Here is a 16,744-nt window from a genome sequence, read left to right as displayed (position 1 = left end):
GATCTGGACCACCTTGTAAACTGGAGTAATAGTAATAGGATGAAATACAATAGTGAAAAGTGCAAGGTCATGCACTTAGGGATTAATAATAAGAATTTTAGATATACATTGGGGACGCATCAGTTGGAAGCGACAGAGGAGGAGAAGGACCTTGGGGTATTGGTTGATGACAGGATGACTATGAGCCGATAATGTGATACGGCTGTTAAAAAAGCAAATGTGATTTTGGGATGCATCAGGCGAGGTATTTCCAGCAAGGATAAGGAGGTGTTAGTACCGTTATATAAGGCGCTGGTGAGACCCCATCTGGAATAGTGTGTGCAGTTCTGGTGTCCCATGTTCAAGAAAGATGAATTCAAACTGGAACAGGTCCAGAGACGGGCTATTAGGATGATCCGAGGAATGGAAAACCTGCCTTATGAAAGGAGACTCAAAGAGATTGGCTTGTTTAGCCTGGCCAAAAGAAGGCTGCGGGGGGATATGCTTGCTCTATATAAATATATCAGGGGGATTAACGTTAGGGAGGGAGAGGAATTATTTAAGTTTAGTACTAATGTAGGCACGAGGACGAATGGGTACAAACTGGATATAAGGAAGTTTAGACTTGAAATAAGACGAAGGTTTCTAACCATTAGGGGAGTGAAGTTCTGGAACAGCCTTCCGAGGGAAGTAGTGGGGGCAAAAGACTTTTCTGGCTTTAAGGCTAAGCTTGATAAGTATATGGAGGGGATGTTATGATAGGATAGTTTAATTTGGGCAATTGATCTTGGATTATCACCAGATAAGTCTGCTCAATGGTCTGCGGGGAGATGTTGGATGGGATGGGAACTGAGTTACTGCAGAGAACTCCTTCTTGGGTGCTGGCTGGTGAGTCTTGCCCACATGCTCAGGGTTTAGCTGATCGCCATATTTGGGGTCGGGAAGGAATTTTCCTCCAGGGCGGATTGGCAGGGGCCCTGGAGGTTTTTCGCCTTCCCCTGCAGCGTGGGGCATGGGTCGCTTGCTTGTGGATTCTCTGCAGCTTGAGGTCTTCAAACCAATTTTGAGGATTTCAATAACTCAGTCCTGGGTTAGGGGTTGTTATAAAAGTGGATGGGTAGGGTTCTGTGGCCTGCCTTGTGCAGGGGGTCAGACTAGATGATCATATTGGTCCCTTCTGACCTATGAGTCTATAGTATTACTACTTTTACTGCTGCGGCACTGCCTTCAAAGCTGGGCTCTCAGCCAGCAGCCGCCACTGTCCAGCCACCTATCTCTGAAGGCAACACAGAAGTAAAGGAGGCAATACTGCAAACACCCTGTGAAATCTGTATAGTATAGGGTAAAAGTACATAAAAAACCAATTTCATGGTCTGTGATGTGTTTTTCACAGCTGTGAATTTGGTAGAGCTCCATTTATAGTAACTGGAGGTTCTTTGAGACGCATGGACCCTATCTGTATTCCACTGTGGGTAGATATGTGCTCCATGTGCCCAGAGTTAGAGAATTCTTTGAAAGCAGCATCCTTTGATGTATGCATGATCCCTCGCTCTCCTCATGCTTGCAATCGAGGAGATAAGGGGCTGAATGGACTAACCACCTTTCCAGTACCTTCTCTACGAAAAATCCTGTTAATCTGAAGCAGAGGGGAAAGAGGGTGGGTAATGGAATACAGATGGGGACCACAGATCTCAGAGAACTTCCTGTTACTATAAGTTAAGCAACTTTCACTTTGAGTGCTGGTCTCTGTGTGTGTTCCATTGTGGGCGATTGTCAAACAGTACTTAAGTAGGAGGGAGGTTGCAAAGATGCAAGCAGCAGAACAATCTGAAAGACCGCTGTCCCAAAGGATGCATCAGGGGAATAGTTCAGTGCTAGAACATAATGTCTCACAAATGTGTGAAAGGAACTCCATATACTGCTTTTCAAGTGTCAAAAGTATTTCTTGAAGCCATACAATTATGCTCTTATACAATGAGCCCTCATCCTATAATGGGGAGAAAGATGTGACAAACGATAGCAGAATACACAGCTCATGATCCATTTAGAGATCCTCCGAGAGGATATAGTGACTTTGGACTCATTCTGCTACAGCAAGGACCGGCGTCGGTGATATTCTGATTGGCTTTGTCCTTTTCAGATGTAAGGCTTGCCATACATCATGGGCATGAAACAGGGCTTATACTTTCTAAATTCTACAGGGTATAGCCTGGGGAGGGAGGGGGGGCACGCCAAGGGCTCCTGTGGATCTGAAATATTTATCGGAGCTCTGCTCCGGTGGGCTCCCGCTGAATTTAAGTCCTGGCATGAAGATGCCTCCTCTCTTCGGATGAGTGCTGTTTCAGATAAAAAACAGGTAAGTGGATTGACTGGTTAAGGTGAAACTCTGAAACTACTTGGGTGGAGTGAACTTAGGATATAAACGCAATGAGACTCTGTCTTTATGGAATATGGTATAAATTAGATCTGCCGTCAGTGCTCCAGGCCCACTCGCTCTCCTGGCTGAGGTGATGGCCACAAGGAAGGCAACCTTCATAGACAGGAGAGACATGGAACATGGAGCTAGTGGTTTGAAGAGAGGTTTAGTAAGTACTGAAAGAACAGGGCTTAAATTTCACTGAGGAGAAGGTCTCCTGACTGGTGGAAAGATTGTGATTAGGCCTTTCCAAAATCGGCTACTAGGAAAGCAAAAACTGAATATCTCTGTGAAGGTGAGTGGTACACACTGAGTTTTGCCAGGTGGACCTGTAAAGAGTTAATGAAGAGACAGGTCACTTTGACAAGAGAGAAGATAGGATGCCAATAACAGAAAAGATTTCATTCTGCTTAAGAGCATGAACAATCTAGAGTTGACATCCATCCAAAAACCCAGGCTTGAGATGCAGTACTTAGGGAGCAGAATGTTTGATTCTGCCCTTCCCATGAGTCAGAAAATTGGAAAAGGGTGGAAAGTTGATCAACGACCAAGATGAAATCCTTATTGTCTCCTGTGTATGACTTGTGGCTTGGCATGTCTAATTTTCTGTAAGACCTGTGTTAGGAATGGCAAGGGAGGGAAGGTATAGTTCAGATGGTCTGAAATAAGAAGTGATGGAATGGATAAGACAGTCAGTCTGGGCAAAAATCACACTGGGGAAGAAAGCTATTAGAGCGAGCCTCCCCTGGAACAGTGCTTGCGGTGTGTTGTAGACCACCAAGATCTGATTTGGATATGGATAGGGACCTCTTTAATGTTTTTAATGAAGTAAATACTAATGGGAATTGTGTGGTCATGGGAGACTAACTTCCCAGATATAGCCTGGAGGACAAGTGCTAGTAATAAAAATAATAGGGCTCAGATTTTCCTGGATGCGATAGCTGATGGATTCCTTCACCAAGTAGTTGCTGAACCAACAAGAGAGGATGCCCTTTTAGAGTTGGTTTTGGTGAGTAATGAAGACATCATAGAAGAAATGGTTGTAGGGGGACAACCTTAGTTCGAGTGATCATGAGCTAATTCGGTTCAAACTAAATGGAAAGAAAAATAGATCTGTAACTATGGTTTTTGACTTCAAAAGGGCTAAAATTAAAAAAAATAAGGAAATTAGTTAGGGAAGTGGATTGGACTGAAAAACTTGTGGATCTAAAGGCAGAGGAGGCCTGGAATTATTTCAAGTCAAACTTGCAGAAATTATCAGAAGTCTGCATCCCAAGAAAGGGGGAAAAATCCATAGGCAGTAATTGTAAACCAAGCTGGATGAGCAAGCATCTCAGAGAGGTGATTAAGAAAAAGCCAAAAGCCTACAAGGAGTGGAAGATGGGAGCGATCAGCAAGGAAAGCTAAATTATTGACGTCAGAACATGTAGGGATAAAGTGAGAAAGGCCAAAAGTCATGCAGAGTTGGGGAAAGGGAATTAAAACCAATATAAAAAGATTCTATAGCCATATAAATAAGAAGAAAACAAAGAAAGAAGAAGTGGGATCACTAAACACTGAGGATGGAGAGGAAGTTAAGGATAATCTAGGCATGGCCCAATATCTAAACAAATACTTTGCCTCAGTCCTTAATGAGGAGCTTAGGGATAATGGTAGGATGATAAATGGGAATGAGGATATGGAGGTAGATATTACCACATGTGAGGTAGAAACCAAACTTGAATAGCTTAATGGGACTAAATCGGGGGCCCAGATAATCTTCATCCGAGAATATTCAAGGAACCGGCACATAAAATTGCAAGCCCATTCGCAAGAATTTTTAATGAATCTGTAAACTCAGGGCTTGTACCGTATGACTAGAGAATTGCTAACATAGATCCTATTTTTAAGAAAGGGGAAAAAAGTGATCCAAGTAACTACAGGCCTGTTAGTTTGACATCCTTAGTATGCAAGGTCTTGGGGAAAAAAATGGAAGAGCAAAGTAGTTAAGGACATTGAGGTCAATGGTTATTGGGACAAAATACAACATGGTTTTACAAAAGGTAGATCGTGCCAAACCAACCTGATCTTCTTTGAGAAGGTAACAGATTTTTTAGACAAAGGAAATGCAGTGGATCTAATTTACCTCGATTTCAGTAAAGCATTTGATACGGTTCTACATGGGGAATTATTAGTTATATTGGAAAAGATGGAGGTCAATATGAAAATTGAAAGGAGAATAAGGAACTGGTTAAAGGGGAGACTACGAGTCATACTGAAAGGTGAACTGTCAGGCTGCAGGGAGGTTGCTAGTGGAGTTCCTCAGGGATCTGTTTTGGGACCAATCTTTTTATTACTGACCTTGGCACAAAAAGTGGGAATGTGCTAATAAAGTCTGCGGATGACACAAAGCTGGGAGGTACTGCCAATACAGAGAAGGACTGGGATATCATACCGGAAGAACTAGACGACCTCGTAAACTCGAGTAACAGTAAAAAGATGAAATTTAATAGTGAAAAGTGCAAGATCATGCATTTAGGGATTAGCAACAAGATTTTTTGTTATAAACTGGGGACGCAACAGTTGGAAGTAATACAAGGAGAAGGACCTCAGAGTATTGGTTGATCACAGGATGACTACAAGCCACCAATATGATATGGCTGTGAAAAAATCTCAGTCTTAGGATGCATCAGGTGAGGTATTTCCAGTAGAGATACGGAGGTGTTAGTACAGTTATACAAGGCACTGGTGAGACCTCATCTGGAATAGTGTGTGCAGCTCTGGTCTCCCATGTTTAAGAAGGATGAATTCAAACTGGAACATGTACAGAGAAGGGCTACTAGGATGATCCGAGGAATGGAAAACCAGTCTTATGAAACGAGACTCAAAGAGCTTGGCTTGTTTAGCCTAAGCTAAAGAAGTTTGAGGGGAGATATGATTGCTCTCTATAAATATATCAGAGGGATAAATACCAGTGAGGAATTATTTAAGCTCAGTACCAGTGCAGACACAAGAACAAATGGATATCAACTGGTAAATCAGGAAATTTAGACTAAAAGTAGATGAGGGTTTCTAACCATCAGAGGAGTGAAGTTCTGGAACAGCTTTCCAAGGGGAGCAGTGGGGGCAAAAGACATATCTGGCTTCAAGACTAAGCTTGATAAGTTTATGGAGGGGATGGTATGATGGGATAGCCTAATTTTGGCAATTAATTGATCTTTGTGGTAAATATGCCCAACGGCTTGTGATAGGCTGTTAGATGGGGTGGGATCTGAGTTACTACAGAGAATTATTTCCTGCGTGTTTGGCTGGTGAGTCTTGCTCACATGCTCTAGGTTTAGCTGATCGCGATATCTGGGGTCGGGAAGGAATTTTCCTCCACAGCAGATTGGCAGAGGCCCTGGGGGTTTTTCATCTTCCTCTGCAGAGTGGGGCATGGGTCACTTGCTGAAAGATTCTCTGCATCCTAAAGTCTTTAAACCACAATTTGAAAACTTCAATAGCTCAGACACAGGCTAGGGGTTTGTTACAGGAGTAGGTGGGTGAGATTCTGTGGCCTGCGTTGTGCAGGAGGTCAGACTAGACAATCATAATGGTCCCTTCTGATCTTAAAGTCTATGATTGATACCGGAGGTATGGTTGCTGCCAGAGTGCAGTCCTGTAATGACAGAGCCCTGGATTTGTAGGGCTTCTTGTCATGACTCAGACTTAGGATGTTCTAAATCCTCACGGGCTGAGCTGGAAGACTTGCTCGGCTTAGGCATGGTTGAATCGGATTTCTCTGAAGAGGACTTACGAGGATGACTTGCTCTTATGTTTATGAAAGTGCTCCACATCATTCCAACAAGATCCCAACTTGGGATCTGTGGGAGTAGACTCCCTTGCTCCTAAGCTGGACCTTGTGGCAGGAGGCACATTCTTTGCTGAGTCAGGCTGATGTATGGGAAGAGGTGGGGCCTGGCTTGAGTTTGACTGCTGCTCCATGACTGGCTCTCTATGAGGAGCTTTTAGAGACAAAATTTGTGCTCTTCAAGAGTACAACTGGGCAAAGTGTGGCAGATACTGCACCTTGCCATGATATGAGCTTCACTGAGGAAATATAGGCAGCACTGATGGTTTTTTCTGACTGACTGAGAAGGTGTGGGCAAGAAGCACAGATTTCGAAGCCTGGAGTCCAATACTCGTAACAGGATACCAGGAAGGAGAAGGTTGGGATAGATGACTATAGTTTTAGTTAAGTTTTAGCATTAGAGTGAAATTCTGAACTATTCACAAACTATACATACCACATATATGCAGATTGAACAATAAAGAGGAAGATGAAGCTCCGGAGACTAGAGGGTCTGACCCAGGTCATGCAGCTATAAGAAGGAGCTGGAAAGACGGTTGGTCTGCTCTGCCCTTTATCTCCTCAGTTGGAGGCATGAGGAAACCAAAGTCTCGTGGACAGACCAACAGACACTACTTTCAAAGAATTCTGACTCTGTGCACATGGACAAAATACGCACCCATAGTCAAATACATATATGAACCAGCACTCGAAGAACTTGTAATTTAGAATTATACATGTATGTACCCAAAGACACATACAAAAACAGCTGCATTTTAAAGTCTATAAATAAAGTGTACTCATGTTTTGTAAACAACTTCTTACTACAGTCTCCATAATATTAACCAATGCACTAAGCCTGCCAACCAGACAGATTTTTCAGTTTTAATTTTTCAAAATTTAACATAATTTTTTGTTTTCAAGTTCTTACAGCTGTTAATTACCTAGAGCAGTGTTTCTAAATGACCAGTCCGTGGACTGGTTCTGGTCCCTGAGATCTCCCTGACAGAGTTGAGGAAGGCGGTCCCTGGTATCAAAAAGGTTGAGATATGCTGACCTAGAGGATAATCCGTGTTCTTAAAAAGGACTTAATTAACTAAACACAGCTATATCAATTTCCTTACATTGACTCCCTATGAAATTTTGTATTATTTCCACATTTAAATAGCTACTTATAAGCCAATAGGTGGGGTCTTGGAGGGGGCGGGGAGGAGAGAGAATAGTATGTGAACATGTGATTAAAGAATATCAGAATGCATATGAACAAGAGGGCTGAATTAAATTGCACAGGCAATCATAAATCTAGCATTTCCTAACTGAATACTTGACTTTGCAGCTAACTATCTTAACATAGGGTTTTTTGTTTGATTTTGTTTTTTTAAAGGAAAACAGTAAAAATGAATTATATGCCGCTAACACCTCCACACTGAAAATTGTCATAATCTGTACTGCTTGAACATTGAGCCTTCAACACTGCAGCATAGCTTGAGCTACATGACTAGTGACATTACCTGGCATCAGCAGAAGACTTATCCTTAAGGAAGTGGAGAAGATAACTGCTGGAGCCATGTGTTGGGTCTGGGGAAGCCTAGCCAGGTTCTCTCTTCCTGCCTCCCATCCTAGCCAATTATTCTTCCTTTTGTATTTATACATTTGATTTTTCCTTCCTAAGTGTAGGACTTTGCACTTGTCTTTATTGAATTTAATCTTACTGATTTCAGACCAATTCTCTAATTTGTCAGGGTAGTTTTAAATTGTAATCATGTCCTTCAAAGTGTATGCAATACCACCTACTCCCTAGTAAGTAGGATAATGGAGAGGAGAGGATCATTAATGAAAATGATCAATACTACCAGACCCAGGACAGATCCCTGCAGTTCCCCATTAGATACGTTTCCTCCTAGTTTTGACAGTGAACCGTTGATAACTACTCTGAGTATGCTTTTTCAACCAGTTGTGCAGTAATTACATCTGGACCACATTTTCCTAGTTTATGAGAATGTCTTGTTGGACTATGTCAGAAGCCTTACTAAAATCAAGATATATCATGTCTGCTGCTTCCCCCCAATTTACTAGGACTGTAAACCAATCAAAGAAGGGAATTAGGTTGTTTTTGAATAATTTGTTCTTGGCAAATCCATGCGGGCTACTATTTATCACCTTATTATCCTGTTCAAGTATGAAAATAATAGATCATGAAAACAACCTCAAGTCTGCCCCAGAGATCCATAAGGGGGAAAAAAGAAGAAAAACTAATGTTTATTTAAAAATTAGTTTAATCTTAACAAGGACCAAATAAACTAAAAATCCTCAATCCTGATGGTATGATTACTGCATGGCATCACTACAGGGCAGTTGAAATTGTTTGAGTGCTTTAACTGCGTATTTACATACCTTAACATGCTTACAGCAATAATTTTTTACCCTTAAACTATAGGTATATACCCCCAGCTATAACTCCGTCAAAAAGTAGTTTTTATCTGAGAATTTCCTTGGATTTTATACTGAAGATGTCATACATGAATACCTAACCCCCACAAAAAAGAATGCTATCCTGAATGATTCGAAGATACTATCGACCAAACACGTTTTAATTTTAACTATAAATTTAAGGGCAGTTTCACCAGCACAGCAGCACAAAACAGCAGTGAGTATTGGTCAGTCAAGATGGATTTACAGCTACTTTGCAACACTAGAGCGGTCTAAAGGCACCAGAGTGTACTGGTGAGTTTGGCCCTTAATTCACATGCAAGGTCATGCTATTCAGAGAACCAAATCATTATTGCTTGAGCTCAAGCACCTCTTTCTATATAGATTAAGCACTGGAGAACATGCACAGATTTCCCATAAAAACTTTATTTTTACCACTCTGCATTTGAAAATTACTCAGTATTTGGTTAGTTGCCAAAATACAGTCTCCAATTTGTACTTCTGTCATGCATGGACTGGACCCAGCCTATGAGATAGACACTTTTAGTAACTATGGTCCTCATCTGAGAAACTCTGTTGCATCCAGTCCTGTTACAGCATTTCTAACTGTGTCTTCCTTTCTGCTTGCACATTACCCAACATGTTGTGGTTGCTAGCCGAGAACGCTTATTTTGTTTTTTAAAGTTCTGATCATATTAATTAGGTTTTTTAATTTGAAGATAATCCTGAAATAAATGGTTATTGTAATCAGCAACTCAGGCATGGTCTGGCTAAACAAGTAAGCTGAATTCCAACTTGATTACTTGGGCTGTCTACAAAAGAACATTTTCTAGCTTTTCCATTTAAAAATGTCAACTACAGAAAAAATTTAGTTCACTAATTAAAACGTGAAATTTCATTTCTTGTTTTAAATATAAGGATATGGCTCCTTGAGAAACTCAATCTTCTTAATATTGGAGATTTACTATACTGCAATTGCAGTACAATATTTCTACATTGTTGTACATGAATAACTGTGGCCCCAGAAATGAAAACAAATGTTGGATCTTGATAACTATAAAAACATATAAATTGTTTAATAAGAAGTTTCAGAAATGATGTATATTAAAAATAAGGCCACAAAAGCCATTTAATGATGTCACAGATACTGAAAGAAAAGTAAATGGAGTAAATGAACAATTTGGTCACCTATTACAGTTACTACCAAATAATTTTAGAATATCATGTTATTTATAGTCATCTCTCTGGCTTTCTCTGTAGTACAGTACCTTTTCATTACCCATAATATATTAAGCACCATATAAATTAGTATTCCACTATTACTGCATAAGGAAACAGCAAAATGCCTATCATCTTTTAATAAATGAAAAACAGAAGTTATAGACTGCATATAGTGAAATATTTTAGTTGCATTACTTACTCAAAGAGCTCTCTGTTCAGCAATGCTGGTAAGTCATATTCTACAAGTAGCTCATAGCTATGCCACAAAATTGCTGCTACACAGTGCAAATGGGAAGGAGATGGCATCAAGAGACCATACTCTCTTGTTGAGCTGTTTGGGCAGATATAACTGATCCGGACATTTTTTTTCATGGAAGCTGCTCTTGCAGAATCACTGACCCACTTCAGCAGGGCTTGAATTCTAGAAGGCAAAAATGCGTAGCATGTTATAACAGAAGATCAATCAGCAGTAGGAACCTATAAAACAGATCAGCTAACTGCCCCATTTGTAATACCTGGGATGTCACTAACCAATGCAGGAGAATCACAGAAGACTTAATTCAGGACTTGGAAATAATTTAAAAAACAAGTGATTTTAAAATTTATGTTTTAAATTGTAAATATAAAATTACAAATAACTACACAGTGTATGGGGGAAAACTCAAACTGTTAAACTTTGGGAGCAAAATGCAGGGGAAGCAACAGAGCTATTGCATCCTTATCAGTATGGAAGAAAAATTACCTAAACACCTGTAAGTAACAGCTAATTTAAGCAGAAGGAAGAAAAGGGTTTCACAGATTCATAGATTCCAAGACCAGCAGGAACCACTGATCATCTAGTCTCACCTCCTAAATAATACACGCCATAGAACTTCCCCAAAATGATTCCTAGAGAGCTCTTTCAGAAAAAACATTCAATCTTGGATTTAAAAAAAAAAAAAAAAAAAAGTGTCTGATGGAGAATCCATCACAACCCCTGGTAAAATTGTTCCAATGATTAATTACTTTCACTGTTAAAAATGTACCCCTTATTTCCAGTCTGAATTTGTCCAGCTTCAACTTCAAGCTACTGGATGTGTTACACCTTTATTTGGTAGACTGAAGAGCCCATTATTAAATATTTATCCCTCACATAGATACTCAGACAGTAATCAAGTCACTTCTTAGCCTTCTCTTTGTTAAGATAAACAGAACGAGCTCTTTGAGTCTATTACCATAGGGCATATTTTCTAATTTTTTAAATCAGCAACATGGCTCTTCTCTGAACCCTTTCCAATTTATCAACTATCCTTCTTAAATGGTAGGCACCAAAAATGGACTAAGTATTCCAGCAACAGCGGCATGAGTGCCAAATACAGAGGTAAAATAAAAACTCTCCAGTCCTATTCGAGATTTCACTGCACCTAAGCATCGCATTAGTTCTTTGGCCACAACATCAAAATGGGAGCTCATGTTCAGCTTATTATCCACCATGACCCCCAAATCTTCTTCCAGGTCCCAGGATAGAGTCTCCCATCCTAGAAGTATGGGCTATATTCTTTGTTCCAAGATACATACATTTAGCCATATTAAAAAGTATATTTTCTTGTCCCCAGTTTACTAAGCATTCTTTGAAGAGAATGCAAAGATAGGGAAAATGCAAAACTAGAAGTTTCTTTATAGTTCTGTGCTCACAGGATATTTCAAACTGGATACAAGAAAAGTTTTTTTTAGCATAATGAGAAAACTAAGTAATCATTTTTAAACAATTATTTTAATACTTAAAGACATTAACAATTCAAATAATTATTTTACCTGTCTTTTGTTCCAGGGTCCTGAGTTGTTCCCAGCTGATAGAGAATGTCTATTGTAGAGTCAGAAGACAGGCCATTCAGTCTTCCAAAAAGTAAAGGGCTATTCAAATCTTGCCACACACACAAAAGGAAAAAAATTAACAGTAAAAGTACTCATTTAATTTTTTTGTTTTTAAAAGTGCACATGGGACACAATTACGGAAGCAAGTATATTATAACTCAATACTAGGATTGAGTTAGTTTTGCATTTAAAGCAAGGATTCAATCTCAATACATAAAGAATGCCACATGTCCTCCCCCATACCACCTGTGAGTACGCAGAAAATGTTCTGAGAATCTACAAGTAAATTCTTTAATTTATCTATTAAAAATTGGTTCTTTACAATGTAGTCACTTTGTTCTAAGTTACCTCTGAAGTGGAATACCATTCTTTAAACTTCCCATATAGTTAGAACTCATTAAAATCTTGTGCATATATCATATTTAATGATTTTTTTAAGTAGTGATAGTAATTTCTTGTTATTCTTCATAACAGAGTTTCTTCAGCAAATGTAATGAAGATATTCCCTCTTCCAAAATGACTGACACATTCTATTGCTCTCAGGAATAGTGAGACCACTTGCAGCCCTCAGTTAGGTATCCATTTTGAGATTATTGCTCTCCATTAGACTAATGCCACAGGATATTCTCAGCAAAACTGCCCACCACCATAACCTGCTCCTCAAAGTGCTCTTCTTCACTTCCTGACAGGACAGGGAACTTTGTCATCTTACCTTAAAGCATCTTAGCTTCCCTTCCACTGAGAACAATGAGATTTGGTGGCCATTTTGAAACAGGGCATGTTAACGAGGACAGGACGTAATTTAAATCCTGTTCAGAATAGGAGATGGCAGCCATTTTTAAAGTGGGCTACTCCTCGAGTTTCTCTGAAGAAAACAAATCTATACACTAGCCTTTGCTGATAGAAACATTCAGCTAAAATATAAACAGCAAAAGTGACCATTAATACTTTTTTTTTTTTTTTTTTTTTAAAAACTCTCTCTCTCACCAGACCTATTTACTTGAAGCAAGAGGAGAAAACTGGGTGTATATTCTGGCTATCCTGGGTTGCACAGTCAATGCCAAGGAACTGTAAATCCAGGTTTACCAGCCAGTATACTCTGGCTGTTTTACAAGAGTGGCACAAAGCGTGTATGGATGATTCTGACCCTGAAAGTTGAAAATAAAAAAAGTGACTTCAAGTTGATACTAAATCCTCTAACCATTAGAAATATCATGTGACAACCATCTCTTTGGGTTTATTTAATATTCATGTACATTAATGAATGAGTAATTCAAGGTAAAAACATAACAGGAATGTTGCAATAATTCCATAATCAAGTTTCACATGCAGGCAACTGAGAATTAGGTTACATTTAAAAAAAAAAAAATCCAAACAAGTTAAAAAAAATAATTTCCATAAATTAAGCCATAACTCTCAATTTCCTTGGTTTAACAAGGCTTAGTTATGTGATAATCACAACATTCCCAAAATTTATTTTAAATTACTTAGACATACTCAGCCTTAACTATTCCTTAACACAGTTTGCAACTGGGGTTTTATGTACACCTGTGCTATTGCAGTTCCTGTGTCCTGAATATTTATCCAAGCATATTAATCTGATTATTTGCTGATTCTTTTATTTATAATCTGGGTTTCTTTGTGCTGGTAATCCTGCTGTACCACTGAAGGATAATTAAGGGCTAGCGCAGTGGTTTCAAACCTTTTGTATTGGTCACCCCTTTCACATAGCAAGTCTTGGAGTGTGACCCCCCCCTTATAAATTTAAAAATGGGGGGTAATTTTAGTATATTTTTTATTATTTAATATAATGTGGACTTGGGGCAGTCAGCCCCATGGAGCTGACAGCTCGCTACAACTGTGTAACCAACCCCGTTTGAGAACCCCTGTGGTAGAGCCTCCTCATTGACACTCAAAAGCACAGCACTGTATACCACATAAAATTATGGTGTGATGTGCAATTTTAAGATTTTGATTCTGCACTTTAAATTTGTAAATTTCAACCAACTACTTACACATTTACATGAACCACAAAAGAAGTTGCAAGATTTAGAAGGACAAATATTTTTAAAAAAAAACTAAGAAAGCAAAGCAATACATTCTCACCTGCAGGATCACTCCCAGATGCGGAACAATTTCTTAGAAGAATGTCAATCAGTTTTAGGCCTATTCTAGTAGACTGCAACCCAATTTTTACAAGCACAGCCTCAATGTTTGGAGAATGCATACCACAGTATGGTGACATCAGTAAGGCTGCACATGTCTGCAACAGATTGGCAGTGGGTGCGGCAGCACTAGCCATCATTCCTTCTAAATCACTTATGTGAGTGAGGCAGTGATGCAATAATCTTAACCATCCAATACTGAAATAGTAAACAAAAGAGCTAGAATGAGTTAGTGTATGTCATAATTATGATGTATCTCAACCTTAAATCAAGTAAACACCTTTATAGATGGGAAGTACAACAGGAAGAGAAGTATAAATATCTGTGATTGGATAGTACTGTAATAGGCAGTGCAAGGTTAAATGAATGATACCGTATTGGAGCAACAGTATACAAACATTATTAAAGACTGAACTGTTACAGAGTTAAACGTATGCCTGTAACTTCATTTTGGCACTTTGAAAAAATTATTTTGAGTGCTTACATGTGCAATTTTATCATTCTGCTAATATAGTTCGCCTGAACCAGGAGGAGGTAAATTATGAAATTTGTCAGGAAATCTATAATAAATTAAGATAAGTGCTATCTTAGATTACAGTAAGCCTTAACAGATCTGGAGCCCTCTCTCATTTGCTGTACATTTTGTAACACATTTTGTTTATATTTCATCTGTTTCTTATATTTTTAAAAGAAAAATAATAGAAAATGTAACATCCAATATTAAAAACTTACTAGAATGTTCATCTTGAACAAAATAACTAATTCCATTTAAAGCAATTAACCTGAAAAAGATGAGGTTGCAGACAACTTAACTCTGCACTCTTGTTTTTTATTTTATATATCAGTTTTTCATTGCATGAACAGTACATGATGAACTAAAATTACACACAAAATATAATAGTAATAGCAAAATTTGGCTAGCATATTTAGCTTTTCTAAATTTGCAAAAATTGCTTCACAGTTAACTGAATCATCCTTTAAACTTTGCTTATAGAAGTCTTCTTTATGTATCTAATTTAAATTTAGTTTTCCTATTTCTTCACCTAAGTTACTCTAAAATTTGAAAGACAATTCAAATCAAAACTATATTAGAAAAAATCCCAAATTTCCTGGGATCATCGAGACAATTCCTAATCCTTCATAACAATGAATAGTCAATGAGCCACAGAAAGAGTAAGAATAACTCTATAGCCTGGTGGGTAGAGCACTCACCTAGGATGAGACATCGAAGTTTAAGTACCCTTGCATCAATGACTGACTATTTATAAAAAGTGGAACAACTTCAACAGGAGAGAATGAGATGGACCTATAAGAGAATACTTCCTAGTCCAGGGGCTGGGGCATTCTCTTGGAAGGTGGGAGACCCAAGCTCCACATCAGGTAGAGGGGGAACTGAACCCAAGTCTTCCAATATCCCAGGTGCCTTCCCTAAGTATTGCGCTAAAGGTTATAGGACTCGTCACCCATGTCATTTTGTGAATCTAGTCCTCCACTGCTTTTTGACAAAATAATTTCTATTTTGATGAAAATTTAAGGAAAATGTTTTGTTTTGATCAAACTCAAAATTTTTAGACTGATTCACTAAAAATTTCAAAAAAAAAAAATTCATTTTCAGTTCAACCCAAAATTAAAACAAGAAAAAATTTTAAATTTCCATTAAACCAAAAATTCTATTATGATGTCTCACTAATGCAGCTTAAATTTTCCAATAGAAACTATCAACCCTTTTTTCTAAAGGTTAGTAAATTCCTTATTACCAGTTGACTTTAAAATGCAATACATTTAATTTCTTAAATTTATTTTTAATCCTTGCTTGTATTAAGTTAAAAGCCAAATTTTCTAAAAGAGTTAAAATGGACACTATTGATGTTGATTACAGAGAAACGCTGACAATCTGAGAATTCAGTTCACTACCTGGGACTTCTGCCTTAGACACATAAAAGGCTTCATAAAGAAAGGATGAAAAGCGTGGATAGCTCTCCTCATTTCTTGCAACTATTGATAAACATACCTTGTTTTAGACACTTGATCTTCAGAAGGAAGGAATGGATTGTTAACTGTTGCAGACGATGTGTTTCCAAAGGCTGTGAGGCCTAACAATTTAATTTGAGAGAGGCCTAATGTGCTAGCATCTCGGGGGCGATGAAGTCGAAGGCAAACTGCTGAGGCCACTTCAGCTTTTACAAGCTGGATTTTTATATATGTGAGACCACTTGTGATAACAGGAGTTGACAAAGGTAACATATTCACCCCATCTGCACTTACTTCAACAGATACTGATGAAGGGCAAGCTACAGAGAAAGAAAACAGGGTTTAAAATTTTATTTAGGGCCGTAAAATTATTAAAAAATAATCACGATTAATTGAGATTAAAAATAGTCAATTAATCGCAGTTTTAATCACACAGTTAAACAGAATACCATTTACTTAAATATTTTTGAATGTTGGGGGGAAGTGTGTGTGGGAGAGTAAGTGTATGCTGAGAGGTGAATGGGCATGTAGACACCCGACATCAGCCTCTGTGCAGTGGAGTAGCTTGGCTAGGGGTGGTTCCACTGGCAGACAGGAGGCCTAGGAGCAGCAGTGGAGCAGGAGGAGGGGGACCCCTGCCCTGGAGGTACACAGAGATGCTCCCCTCTCCCCGCCAAGTATGGCATCCTGATGTGTGATTAACACTCAAAAAACAAACAGAAAAAAACCACACCCTGCTGAATGACAAAACTTTTAACAACAAAAAGCACCAATGTGGATAGTGCTTTGTTAGTGGGAGATGCTCTCCCTTCGATGAAGCTACTGCCCCTCATTAGGATGGTTTTATTTTGCTGCCGGGAGAGCTCTCTCTCGGCCACTAAGAGTGGCTACACAGCATAC

At 38.8% G+C, this 16,744-nt stretch overlaps 1 protein-coding gene across 1 annotated transcript in view; it reads right to left on the bottom strand.

The window, feature by feature from the left end:
- The window catches only part of BIRC6 (baculoviral IAP repeat containing 6), a 338,471-nt gene that overhangs the window by 168,513 nt on the left and 153,214 nt on the right, over nt 1–16,744 (bottom strand). The window contains 4 exon segments of the mRNA XM_030557127.1: nt 10,054–10,275; nt 11,649–11,757; nt 13,815–14,071; nt 15,885–16,164. Coding sequence (XP_030412987.1) covers nt 10,054–10,275; nt 11,649–11,757; nt 13,815–14,071; nt 15,885–16,164 — 868 coding nt within the window.

Source organism: Gopherus evgoodei, chromosome 3 (genome assembly GCF_007399415.2).
Source record: "Gopherus evgoodei ecotype Sinaloan lineage chromosome 3, rGopEvg1_v1.p, whole genome shotgun sequence".
In the NCBI taxonomy this organism is placed as follows: domain Eukaryota; kingdom Metazoa; phylum Chordata; order Testudines; family Testudinidae; genus Gopherus; species Gopherus evgoodei.
Note: the sequence above shows the minus strand (reverse complement) of the source record. Positions and strands in the feature narration are given on the sequence as shown.